This window comes from Aquarana catesbeiana, linkage group LG03 (assembly GCF_042186555.1).
Source record: "Aquarana catesbeiana isolate 2022-GZ linkage group LG03, ASM4218655v1, whole genome shotgun sequence".
Lineage (NCBI taxonomy): Eukaryota > Metazoa > Chordata > Amphibia > Anura > Ranidae > Aquarana > Aquarana catesbeiana.
Window position 1 is genome coordinate 606,451,305 of NC_133326.1, and position 13,142 is coordinate 606,464,446.

The 13,142-nt window shown below is 44.7% G+C and overlaps 1 protein-coding gene across 1 annotated transcript in view; it reads right to left on the reverse strand.

The window, feature by feature from the left end:
• Positions 1–5,501, reverse strand: part of TCF7L1 (transcription factor 7 like 1) — a gene marked incomplete at its 3' end in the record, with an annotated part of 74,201 nt that extends 68,700 nt beyond the window's left edge. Inside the window, 2 exon segments of the mRNA XM_073622198.1 lie at positions 2,692–2,752; positions 5,160–5,501. Coding sequence (XP_073478299.1) covers positions 2,692–2,752; positions 5,160–5,345 — 247 coding nt within the window.
• Between the last annotated feature and the right edge of the window lie 7,641 nt (positions 5,502–13,142).

Sequence of the window (13,142 nt, forward strand, 5' to 3'; positions counted from 1 at the left end):
AGAGGTGACCCCAGCAGAGGGCCATCAAAGGCTGTGTTGTACCTACAAGCTCCAGAGAAGGAAATTCAGATACAGTATATTAGGTTGTGGAAGTGGTTACAATGATTAGAAAATAAAGCAGATCCAATGGACAGGCGCACTTCGATGCAGTGGTTTGCAAGGAACTGGGTAAATAATTTAAAGGTAAGGACCAGTGCATAAAACATTCTCATCTCCCGGGAAAAAAAAATTGAGCGTGTGCTCAGTTGACCAGGAAATGACTGGCCACAGCTGTCAGTTCCACAACATATATAAATTACAAACCTGCATGTGCCCAAGTCCTACTACAACTGTCCAGCTGATTATCTTTTCCCACCAAGATAACTCAAAGTCATTCATTCCAGAATGGCCTCATCCCCAACAACAAGAAAAAAAAAAAAAAAAAAAAACACACACAGCTCCTGGTTTAAAAGGCCCCACTAGAAGGAGACGCATGCCAAAGCACTGACTCACCCAGCGCTGCGTTACACCCTCGTGAAACATGGATACATTAATCTTACCATAGAACGAGAAACTGGAAGACTTGCATATATACTTACAGATTAAGTAGCATTACAGTTACATTGACAATTATACATTGTTTTGCTGAACAGCGAAAGCAAGACTTGGCCATTTCTAAACTGAGCACACACACTACGCTCATCCACTAAACTGTGCGCAAGTGCCGGCAACACGGCTGCTCCAACAAGAGCAAAGCCTACAGACCTCTAGAAAACGGTCAGTTTGGCTGCACTAGAAAGTAAATAACACAATACAGAACAGAGGGGAAAATAAAAACCCCACACACCCACACACACACGCGCACACGCGCAGCTAGCCATAGCTTATACAAATTTTTCTTTAGATTTTCCAAAGCCATATAATAGAAGGTCAAACCTAAACACTGTCAATTTGTATGCAATCAGGCGGGCCCTTGCACTACATAGATTAAGGTAAAGCTAAAGGGAACTGAAGAAATTTCTATAATGTATGACCAGCATTAGGATTTCATCCAGTAAATAAAGAACTACAACTAATAAAACTTGGATCAAAACCAAGGCTTTGACAACCAACCAGAGGCAGCATGGGAATCCAGGAACATACATCAAGGGCCATTCACACCAGAGGCTGCGTTCTGCAATGCACCGTTAACTTTCATTTTTCTTTTTTGCAACTTTATAAAATGTCACTTTGACATTTTAATAGTCATCACAGTGGGTCGCGATGCAACGTATTACATCACAACATGTTGCACAAAAAAAAAAAAAAGTTAGCAAATCCTACTTTTCGGCACACATTGCTGCAGCGCAGTGGTGTGATCTGAACACAGATCTGGAGGCAGATCGCCTTGTCAATGCATTAGACTGCATTGGAGAGGGCTTCCAGCGCAGACCAACGCATATGGTGTGAATGGGTCCCAAGATTATCTGACAAAGTCACACTAAAATTAAATATTTTTATTATGAATATGAAAGTTATCTGCCACTTTTGGGAAAAAACAAGCCATTTATAGAATTACATGACATGCATTTATGTAAAGCCCAACTGTAAAACGTGAGATAGAGGAACTAAAAAAAAGACAAATGTCTGCATGTGCTAAAACATTTCCAAAAATGCAACTTCTGAAATCTTATTATTATGCTCTAATCTGACAAACAGCATTTCCAAACTCTAGTAAAAAAAAAAAAAAAAAAAAAAAAAAAAAAAAAAACAGATAAGCGCAATTCCTAGTTAACCCTTAAAGTGTATGCAAACTAAAAAATAATGGTCTCATATTTGCTCTCTTTTGGCCTGTTAAATATACAGCTGAAAGCATTTGGTTAGATCTGTTTGACAAAAAAAAAAAATAAAAAAATAAAAATAAATAAAATAAATGAAGCCATTCAGCCAGCAATCTTGTGAGCAGATACCGTCCTGTTCTCTCTACAGACAGTTATTTAGCATTGTTCACAGCTGTCATTGACTACAAAACACTTCCCCAATGTTATGAGAAGGGGAGGTGTTCTATAGTCTTAATCCTAGGATGACAACACGGCTCCTCCTAAATACAGTACAGTTGTCACCATAGCATAGGAAGTGTGTTGCTTGCAGGACCACCCAGAAAAAAAAAAAAAAAAAAAAAAAAAAAAAAATTCAGCCACCACATCGGAGAACAGGCAAGCTGCAATCCATTCAATTTCATTCTTTGATTCAGAGAAGGTTTAACTGACAGCTTTAAAAGTTTATGATGGGTACAACAAAAAGGAGCCCAAAGCAAGATTCCCATTGTAGCCATTTACTGCAGCCCAAGCAGTACAAGAGACGTTCTGATTGGTTGATTTCAGTTCGGGCATATTGCCCATTCCTTTATACAGTTACAGTGTGAAAACATTTACTGAATTCCAATGCGTGAGTCAGAGGCTTATTACCATTGCATAATTATAAATGATGCGTCTAGAACTATATTGTACACTTCACATACAACAAAGTTCTAGAATTAGGGGAAGGAAATCCAAGTAAATTGTATAAAAATCTTAAATCTAGACACTTCTGAGACTAGCTTTAAGAGCTTGCAATCCATTTTTGTTCGGGTGACCCCAACAATGTAGCAGTTCTGTTATACTGCATAACCCCTCCATCTTGTTCTATGGTAGAGATCTGAATGGATGAGGATGTGGGTGTAGGGCGACTTACCTTCTGACAGGTAATCCCGGGGCTTCTCGAAGCTTTCTCTGGGAGGGGGGCGCCTCTCCACCTGAAAAATCAAAGTTTGGTGAGAACAGACACTCAACAACGATCATTGTCCTGCTTTAGGATTCAGAGAAGGGAAACTTGGTGCCAAGTTGTGTGCACGGGTGAAGAGTCGGGGCCACGCTGAGTGCACGGGTGAAGAGTCGGGGCCACGCTGAGTGCACGGGTGAAGAGTCGGGGCCACGCTGAGTGCACGGGTGAAGAGTCGGGGCCACGCTGTGTGCACGGGTGAAGAGTCGGGGCCACGCTGTGTGCACGGGTGAAGAGTCGGGGCCACGCTGTGTGCACGGGTGAAGAGTCGGGGCCACGCTGTGTGCACGGGTGAAGAGTCGGGGCCACGCTGTGTGCACGGGTGAAGAGTCGGGGCCACGCTGTGTGCACGGGTGAAGAGTCGGGGCCACGCTGTGTGCACGGGTGAAGAGTCGGGGCCACGCTGTGTGCACGGGTGAAGACTTGGTTGTAGAGTGGTTAGTATGGCTTTTTACTGGGCAGAAGAGCTCACTACAGGAGCCTGTACCATGCCCTGGGCCCCCTTGTATGGAGGATTGGGAACACATGGGGGGGTGCTGTACAATCCAGGAATACATGGTCAGGTCATTAAAAGGATGAGAGAAGTCCATGGGGGGCAATATTGGGGGTTCTGCAGATCATATATGAGATTTCATATCAGTGTGCAAGCTGTAGAAGATTTGTATGGTGCGGAGCTCTGACATACTGGGGTTCATATAATGGGGACCCTTACATCTATGTGGATGGAATGGGGACTGACAGACGTCACATACCGGACCTACTGCAGATCTTACACTGCGGTCATAAGTATGCAGTCAGAATAGAAGTAGCTGGAGAAGATATAGACCATATATTAAGAGGAGCTACACAGTATATACAGGGCTATAGAAAACCGGGGTACCACACATACCAATGGGCTACAGGAAATTCCACACATCACCCTGGGGGTACATAGAATAAGGGGGCCACACCAGGCTCCAATAAATTGGGGTACACAGATCAATAGCACTTTGTACAAGGTACACAGAACTCGGTTGTCCTGCTTATCACCCTGAGCCAGGGGTACATAGAATCAGAAGAGTTTTACATCACAAAAAGGTACATAGAATCATGTACACAGAATTGGGGTTCTGCACATCACATTGGGGTACATGAAAGACGCACAGTACACTGGGGGGGGGGGACATAGAATCGGGGCGCTACAAACTGGAGCGCTGTGTACAGATTTTGGGGGCTGCAGATCACATTGGGGAATATAGATAAAAGGTGTGCTGTACATTAAAGTGGGGTACATATATTGGAGGCGTTGTAGATCACACAGGGGTCAATAGAATGGGAGAGCTGCACTTGACACATTGGGGTACATAGAATAGGTGAGCGGCAGATTAGACTGGGATACACAGAATTAGGGAGCTGTACACAAAAACTGGTTGCTGCACATGACAGGGGGTACATATATGGGAGGGGGGGGTACTGTAGATTACAGAGGGGGGCACACAGAACGGTGGGGCACTCTAGATCACATAGATTGGGTGAGTTGTAGATCACACAGAGGGCACTCTAGATCACACAGGCGGTGCAAGGTACAGGGGGTGCTCTAGATCACATAGAATGGGCGAGTTGTAGATCATACAAGGGGTGCACACAGTCTGGGTGCTGTAGATCACACATTCTATAACAGGGATATATACCAGAGGAGTGTTGTAGATCACACAGGGATACATAGAATGGAGGGGTGCTATAGATCCCCATCACTATACTAATAATAGGACTTACAGAACTCATACAATATATAGGAGGGTACAATATTAGGGGGGTGTTGTAGATCACACAGGGGTACATATAATGGAGGGGTGCTGTAGATCCTCCGTCCTATACAGAACTCACACATACAATTGGGGGGGTGTTGTAGATCACACATAATGGAGGGGTGCTGTAGATCCCCCTTCCTGTACAGAACTCATACATACAATGGGGGGTGTAGATCACACAGGGGTACATATAATGGAGGGGTGCTGTAGATCCCCCTTCCTGTACAGAACTCATACATACAATTGGGGGGGGGGTGTAGATCACACAAGGGTACACATAATGGAGGGGTGCTGTAGATCCCTTCATATACAGAACTCATACATACAATTGGGGGGGTGTTGTAGATCACACAGGGGTACACATAATGGAGGGGTGCTGTAGATCCCTTCATATACAGAACTCACACATACAATTGGGGGGTGTTGTAGATCACACATAATGGAGGGGTGCTGTAGATCCCCCTTCCTGTACAGAACTCATACATACAATTGGGGGGGGGTGTAGATCACACAGGGGTACATATAATGGAGGGGTGCTGTAGATCCTCCCTCCTATACAGAACTCACACATACAATGTAGGGGGGTCTCACCTCGGAGTCGGAGTCACTGCTGTGGTTCTCGGTCTCATTGACCAGCGATGACTTGACATCGGCCAGATCCCCCTCGGCCGATCCCTCCCCGGGGCTCTTGTCCTCCTGCTCTCCCTCGTCCTTGAATCGGATCAGCTCATCATTGGCCCCCAGCTCGTCCCCCCCGCCGCTGTTCAGCTGAGGCATGGTGACCCCCCCACCAATCACAGCCCTCCGCCCGGAACACAACAGACGATCCGATGTACAGCCGATCCCCCCGGTACTAGGACAGGCTCATAGTCCGCCAAGTTGTAGAAAAGTTCCCCCCGCTGCGATCAGCCCCCCCACCGCACGGCCTGTGCCCCCATCCCCCCCCCACTACAATGTACAGCCCGGTCCTCCTCCTCCTCCTCCTCCCCGTACAGAACTTCCTGCACAGTCCTTAGGAATGATCCCCCCTCCTCCTCCTTTGTATGTCCGATCAGTCCCGGTCCATACAGGACCAGCACTCCGCCTCACTCCCGGTCCATGGAGGGGGATGGGAAGTTCCTTGAAAGTTGCAGATCCCGGCGATCAGATCCCGGGGAGATCCGGAGACTCGGCAGAGATTTCCAGGGAGGGGGATGGTGGGGGGGGGGACTGGGATCAGGGGGGGACTCCTCCGTCCTGGATCTCCTCCTCCTCCTCCTCCTCCTCCTCTGTGTCTCGGGACTGAAGATCCTTGTCTCCCTTCCCTGGGCTCTGTGTGTAATGTGGACTTGGAGGAGCTCGGTCCCCAGCCAGGATCCAGGGGGGCGGAGTCTCCACATGAAAACTGACACTTCTTTAAAAAGAACTGCTCAATGGACAATTGAGGGAATGGGGCCAACATTAACCCCTGGGCTGCCGGAGGGGGGGGGGGGGCTGCACCGCTTAACCCTTCCACCACCACACAAGTCTGATCAATCACATCCCATCACTAAGATTTCTTCTACACCATTGCTCAGGACAAGCTGCTCTGTCATTGATGATTTGTATGTAACAATAAAGTTCTTTATTTCCTCCCCTTTAGGTCCATTAAAGTGATTTTAAGCGATCGTCTTGTAAAACAGCCCATTCAGTTTAAAATTAAAATTAAAGGCAAAACATTTGTGTACAGGTATAGAAAAAACATTAGAAATACATTTTTGTTCCCTTTTTATATAAGTGATCACATTCCCTCAGTTCATTCCCTCAGTTCTGAGCTTCATAGGAGCTAGGGGAGGAAAAACAACAGCACACTGAGCTTCTCATTGAATTGCTGTGCAGTGATGGGCATGTCAGGACAAGTCTGATCATTGGAGGAGAGCAGGCTGAGTTCACAGCAGAGCTAAATTGCAAATCAATTTATAAAACTTTTTTGAAATGCATTTTTCTGGATTTTGTTGTTGTTATCCTGTCTCTCACTGTTAAAATAAATCTACCATTAAAATTATAGACTGATCATTTCTTTGTCAGTGGGCAAACCTACAAAATCAGCAGGGGGTCAAATACTTTTTTCCCTCACTCTATATTAAAGTGATTGTAAACGATCACCCTGTAAAACAACCCATTCAGTTTAAAATAGAAATGAAAGGCAAAACATTTGTGTACAGATGTAAAAATAAAAACATTATAAATACCCTTTTCCCCTTTTATTTTATAAGTGATCACATTCCCTCTGTTCTCAGTGGCATAAGAGCTGGGAGGAGGAGAAGCAGCACACTGAGCTTCCCAGTGAATGGCTGTGCAGTGGGGGCTTGTCGGGACAAGTCTGATCATTGGAGGACAGCAAGCTGAGTTCACAGCAGAGCTAGAGAACTGACCATAGTGTGCTCTCCTGCTTAGTGTGGTCAGTTTTTAATAGAAAAGCAGAGGGACTGACAAGAACACCAAGGGATTTCACATAAAGGAAGCACTACAAAGAGAACAGGATACATTCTCATACAAGTATATGGTACAGCAGCCAGGAATATGAGATGTCGGGGTAACAAACACTTTAACTATACAATTGAAATTGTTTTATCATATCTCTGCAAACAAAGGTTCACCCAGATAAAAAAATCTCCTGAGCGCATCGTTCCTGTGCTCTCTGCCTGTTGTTAGTCAGCATTGTAATCCCTGCTACCTTACTGGACTACAGAACACCTCCCTCTGTTTTGTAGACATGAGGGAAATGTTATGTAGTCCTGACACTCCCTGTCCTAGGGCAGCAACACTTCTCAGTACAGTTGGCACTCCTAGGACAGAAAGTGTGTTCATGGCAGGATCACCAGTTCAAAATATAGGAAAAAAAGGAAAAACATACAGTCACCACATGAAAGGACCAGTAAAGTGCAATCCTGTACATTTTTGTTCTTTATTATTATTATTATACAGGATTTATATAGCGCCAACAGATGGCGCAGCGTTTTACAACGTGAGGGCAGACAGTACACTTACGATACAATACAGGAGGAATCAGAGGGTCCTGCTCCTTAGAGGTTACAATCTAAGAGGGAGAGTCGAGTGATACAAAAGGTAATAATAACTGTGGGGGATGAGCTGATGGAGAAAATAAAAGTACATTTGTTAGGTGGGGGCAGGATAGGTTTCTCTGAAGAGGAGGGATTTCAGGGATCGTCTAAAAGCAAACAGAGTAGGAGATAATCGGACAGATTGGGATAGGGAGTTCCATAGGATTGGAGAGGCTTGGGAAAAGTCCTGGAGGCGAGAATGGGAGGAGGTGACAAGGGAGCTAGAGAGCAGAAGGTCTTGGGAGTTCTTGGGTTTAGATCCACTTTAAAACATTCATATCCCCGGATTTAATGTACATTTTTTAGGAAAGAAGCATCATCCACTAGTGGGACACTCCTCATTAGAGGTATCTTATTGGTACCCAGATAATGCTCTAATAAAGAGTAAAAAGGAGACAGAAAAAAAGGGGATTAGTATGGTACTGTATGGTACCAAGTGATACAAGAGCTAAATATATCTATAAAAAATGACAAAGCTTTATTGAATATCAACCATTAAAATAGTAATATATTGAAAAGGTTACATAAAAACATCTCTATATGCTGTAATCTGTAGTGTAGAACAACACCCACTATTTCTGAAATGCATCAGATGAGACCTCAACATGTTTAAACTTGGTACCGTTCAGTCCCCTAATTCCCCTTTTCTCTGTCCCCTTTTTTACTCTACACTAATATTGGGATGTGGTACCACCTTAGATCAATCGGAATTTAGGACCATTGGTTATTTATATGCTCTGAAAATGTTTTTCCCAAACTTCAGCTTTAAATGCTTGCTACTAGCTCTAGGTCAACCATTCTCAACCAGGATTCTGTGGAATCCTAGGGTTCCTTCAGGGATGGCTAGGGGTCCCTGGAGCTGTAGCTGACTGACCTCCCATCTGATAGTCCCTGCATAGTTCCAGGTCCAACTTCACTTGGCAAAACCAGCAGTGTGACTGCAAGGGTATCACTCTGGACATCCCTGTACGAGGGCATTCTTACCACCCTCAATGTAACCACCACCAATTTTCCGAATGACCCTTTATGGACTAATCTTACTAGAGGTTCCCGAGACCTGAAAATTATTTCAGGGGCTCCTTTGGGGTAAAAAGGTTGGGAAAGCCTGCTCTAGGTGGTAGAGGAATAAGGTGTAATACCTTACTCCTCGCTCCCACACTGGTTGGTTCCTTGCTGTCTCATGTACGATGAAGGACTATTGGACCTGCACTGTGCTTGATAACATAATCACCTGGTTGCCAGCTGGAACACCTTATAGAAGAGGCTTTGGGGGACCGGTCACATAGGTGGAGGTAGCCTGTTGGAGTAAAGAGTGTGGTAAGGATTCCTTATCCCCTAGAGCAGGGGTCTCAAACTCAATTTCATTGCGGGCCACATCAGCATTATGGTTGTCCTCCAAGGGCCAGTTGTATCTGTAAAACTATATACATTTATGCAAGGCTTTTTTCTCTCAGAGAATAGGTCCAGGAAGTTAACCATGCCCCCCTGCCAAACTGCATTGAATGGTGGGTACGGCCAATTTGAACTAACAGTGGGAAGACCTTAAAAGGGCAATAAATACCAGCTGTGCTTTATGTGTGGAGTTCAGTGATACGCTACATACAGAGTGCAGAGTTCAGGGGTGCGCTGTATACAGAGTACAGTGTTGAGGAGTGCGCTACATACCGAGTGCAGGGTTTAGGAGTGTGCTCTGTACAGAGTGCAGAGTTCAAGGAGTGCTGTGTACAGAGTGCAGCATTCAGGGGTGCGCTATTTACAGAGTGCAGAGTTCAGGGGTACGCTGTGCACAATGTGCAGATTTTAGGGGTACACTGGTGTACAATGCACAGCCATATAAATGAAATGGTGCAAGGAGGAACACACAACAGTCCATAGTAACCAATCAGAATCCACTTTACAGATGTACCACTTACTCTTACTGGTTGCTTCTTGCTCCCTGCATTATTACTAAATAAGCAAAAGCTGCTTCAAAATTTAGAGCAAATAAATTGTGTCAGTTAAGTGTGAACAGGCTGGTCAGTTTTGTGGATTGCCTTCACTTAAACCAGGTTCTGATACAAATGGGGTCACATGGTCAATAGAAGGAACCATTGCAATAAATATTGGATACTCTGCATCAGGCTAATTCCAGACTGGCCATGTTGGCCATTTTTGCCCAATCTCCTTTGTCAGTGCATTGTTAGCTAAGAGCAGTGGTCAGCCAGTATTAACACTTGTAGAATACTTACCGTATGTACAGGCCTGAGAACACATTGCAAAAAAAAAAAATCAGCAGAAAATGCCAAAAATAAATAACTATGTGTGCTTAAAAGGAAGGGGACAAATATAGATATGATCTAAACTGAAAACACTTGTTCCTACAGGGCAAAGATCACCCTAGAGAGGCCCAGCCACCATTGTAAAACAAGACCTGGTATATGTTAGTTTTAGGAGAGCTATTAACCTATACAATGAAAAATATGCCTTCTGACTGCCATCTGAGCAACATGAAAGCCTGGACACTAACATTTTTAGAGAGGCCAGCAATGGTGGCCTGAATATTTCTCCCAGCACTCATTTAAACATTTAAAGTGGACCTGAACACTAAGGTCCCTTTCACACGATCGGCCCGCAAAGATCCGCCTGTCCCTTTTTCAGGAGGATCCGGTCACCCGGTGTCCGCTGATACCCACCTGCCAATCGGTCCAACAAGATCTGCTGAAAACAGATGGAGGACGATACATTCGCCATCCGTCCAGCGGATTGGATGGGATCAGATGAAAACGGACAGGTTGTCTGTTTTCATCCGATCTTCCCATAGAGGACAGAGGGGCTCTGACAGGTCCGTCCCTGCACAGTGAGCAGAGAAGAACCTGTCATCCACCATTTTAGCAGGGATCAATTGAGTGACCACCCTGAGCGGATCCACCCAGTGTGAAAGGGGCCTAAATGTCAAGATTTACTAAGTTATAGTGAATATTTAGAAATGTTAATTGTCCAGTACCCTGAAAAATCTACCTTTTGTCTGGAATTCCTTCTAAAATTAGCAGTATAATTCCTGGTATGTGAGTGCCTAGGTACCCCGGTGACTATAACATTATAACTGTATATCTGCAGCGTGAGATCTACAGCACTGCTGCCCCTGACTGCCAGTATCATTGTATTTGGAACAAGGCTGAGACTAGGCTCACACCTGGGCATGTTGGCAACATGTGCAAAATCGTGCATTTTCCCAACACACAGGGAAATTTTCTGCCCTTTAAATTGTTAAGGGCACACCCATGCATCTGCAAATGCGTGCGATTTTGTGCATGTCAAACTGCATGGTGCCATAGCACCATGCCGGTCGGTATGGTACATTTTATGAAAAGTCGGGGACTCTTTTTTTAATGTGTTTCTAACGTATAGAACATCTTATTGAAATGTACCATGTGTTACGTATGATGGTGAGGGTCCATAGCTTTCATAAGATTGGTAAAGAGATCCGTGAATCAAAAAAGGTTAGGAACCACTGCTCTAGAGGGACTAGTTATTAGAATGAAGACTAATCAATTCAGAAAAACGCTATCCATGTGGTCACCAGGAGCTGACATAGACTTGATATCAATAGGCGGAACTCTGCCCTTGCACTGCCCATCATACCCATTATACAAATGAAGAATCTTTGTCTGCCCCAACCTTGGTTCTTTATTCTTCCTTGGCACATCTTTCTTTTTTTATGGCCTGAGAGGACTAAGGGTGACCTGTGGCATCCAAGCCAGATATGGAGTAATAGAGCAGACTGGACCAGTACATTTTGCCATTGCTCAGTACTGCCAGTGACAAACCATTGTATATAGCAGTGATTCTCAACCAGGGTTCTGTAGAACCCTACCTGGGGTTCCTCCAGAGGTTGCTAGGGGTTCCTTCAGCATTGGGCCATTTCTGCCTCTCGGATAAGTTCCCACCGACACCATTGATCTTTTTAGCTATCTGTAAGGAGGTCATTCTTCCCAATGACCACAAGTGTAAGGACCATTCTTTCCACTGACCATCACACTAATGTACCATGAGTTGTAGATTTCTAATAGCAGGAGTTCCCCGAGACTGGAGAACTATTTCAAGGGTTCCTCTGTGTTGAAAAGGTTGAGAAAGGCTGGTATATAGTGTAGCTAAAGCCTTTGTTTCTACAGATAATTATGGCTGTGCCTGAAGTAAAATTCCTATTACATTGTAACATTAGATTTTATATTACAATGTAGCATTCAACTAGCACTGACAAACCCTGTGGAAACATATTACTTTTATTAGTGAATTGTTGCATGTCAAAGAGCTGGTTAACTCAACTTTCATGGGGAATAAAAATATCAAATAAAGAAAAAATATTACAGCGTATATACAATTGAATGTTATTAAAAATGACCTTTCCTTTTCAATCTGCAGATCTGTCATTTTCTGAAAATGCAATATGGAAACCTGGAGGTGTTCTGTACACAGAATGTATACAGAACGTCCCCCCAGAAACATCACTTCCTGCTTGTGTGATTGGCTCACTGATTTTCCCAAAAGTCTGCACTAAGATACAAGTCAGATTTCAGGCATCCCCTGGAACAAAAATGTCATTTTTGGTGAGATACTTCCAATAGGAAATCTAAAGGGATGCAGGCCCAGCAGATTACCTCGTTGGAGCCCTGCAGGTGCATCAACTGATTGATAATTATGAAACCACTCCCATTAGACACACACATGGATTCCTTCAGAATAACAAAAGGTAGGAATCTGCAACAACGTTTGTTAAAGAGGAAGTAAACCCCGCAAAGGTAAAGCATAATGGGCTACTATTCCTCCTCATTGTCCCTCATTTTGGTCTGATCAATAGAGTTGTATATAAAATGCACTTTTATCTTTCAAAAAGTGTTTCCCAGTGCTAAACCTTTCATCCAGTTTCTAAATTGCTGCAAAAGCCAGTATAAAGGAATAGTAGTGGTAAAAAAAAGCACTTGTGGGTTTAACCAATCTTGTTTTATTGTACAATTCTCCTTTAAGGGGGCGTGACAAAGGGTGTGTCCTATGCCTGCATACTTTTGCTGATTGGTGTCTCTCATTCCCATATCAAAAAGTTGTGAGGTATGAATACTTGCACGTGATTAGAGCTAGAGGCTCTAATAGGATTCAAAAAAGGGTGGGCTCGGGGCGCAGAGCACTGCGCTCTGGGCCCACCCAGTTGTGTGACAATGGAAAATTATCACATTGAATCTCCTCCCCACCAATCAGGAAGCGGATCCTGACTGGCCAAAACGACAAGCGATCCTATTGGACCACGTTGTGGAGAGAGGACGAGGGATGAGACGTGGAGGCCGCCGGAGGAGGCGCAGGGCATGAAGCCACCGCCCAGGGGGAAGCGCTGCCTGTGGGTAAGTACCAAGCTCATTGACCGACCGGGGTGGGGGGTGCTGGGGGGGTGCTGGTTACCCGACCCAAATGGCCCACAGGGTGGGTGGTTGTGTGCGGACTCGACCACCCGCCTGCTTCA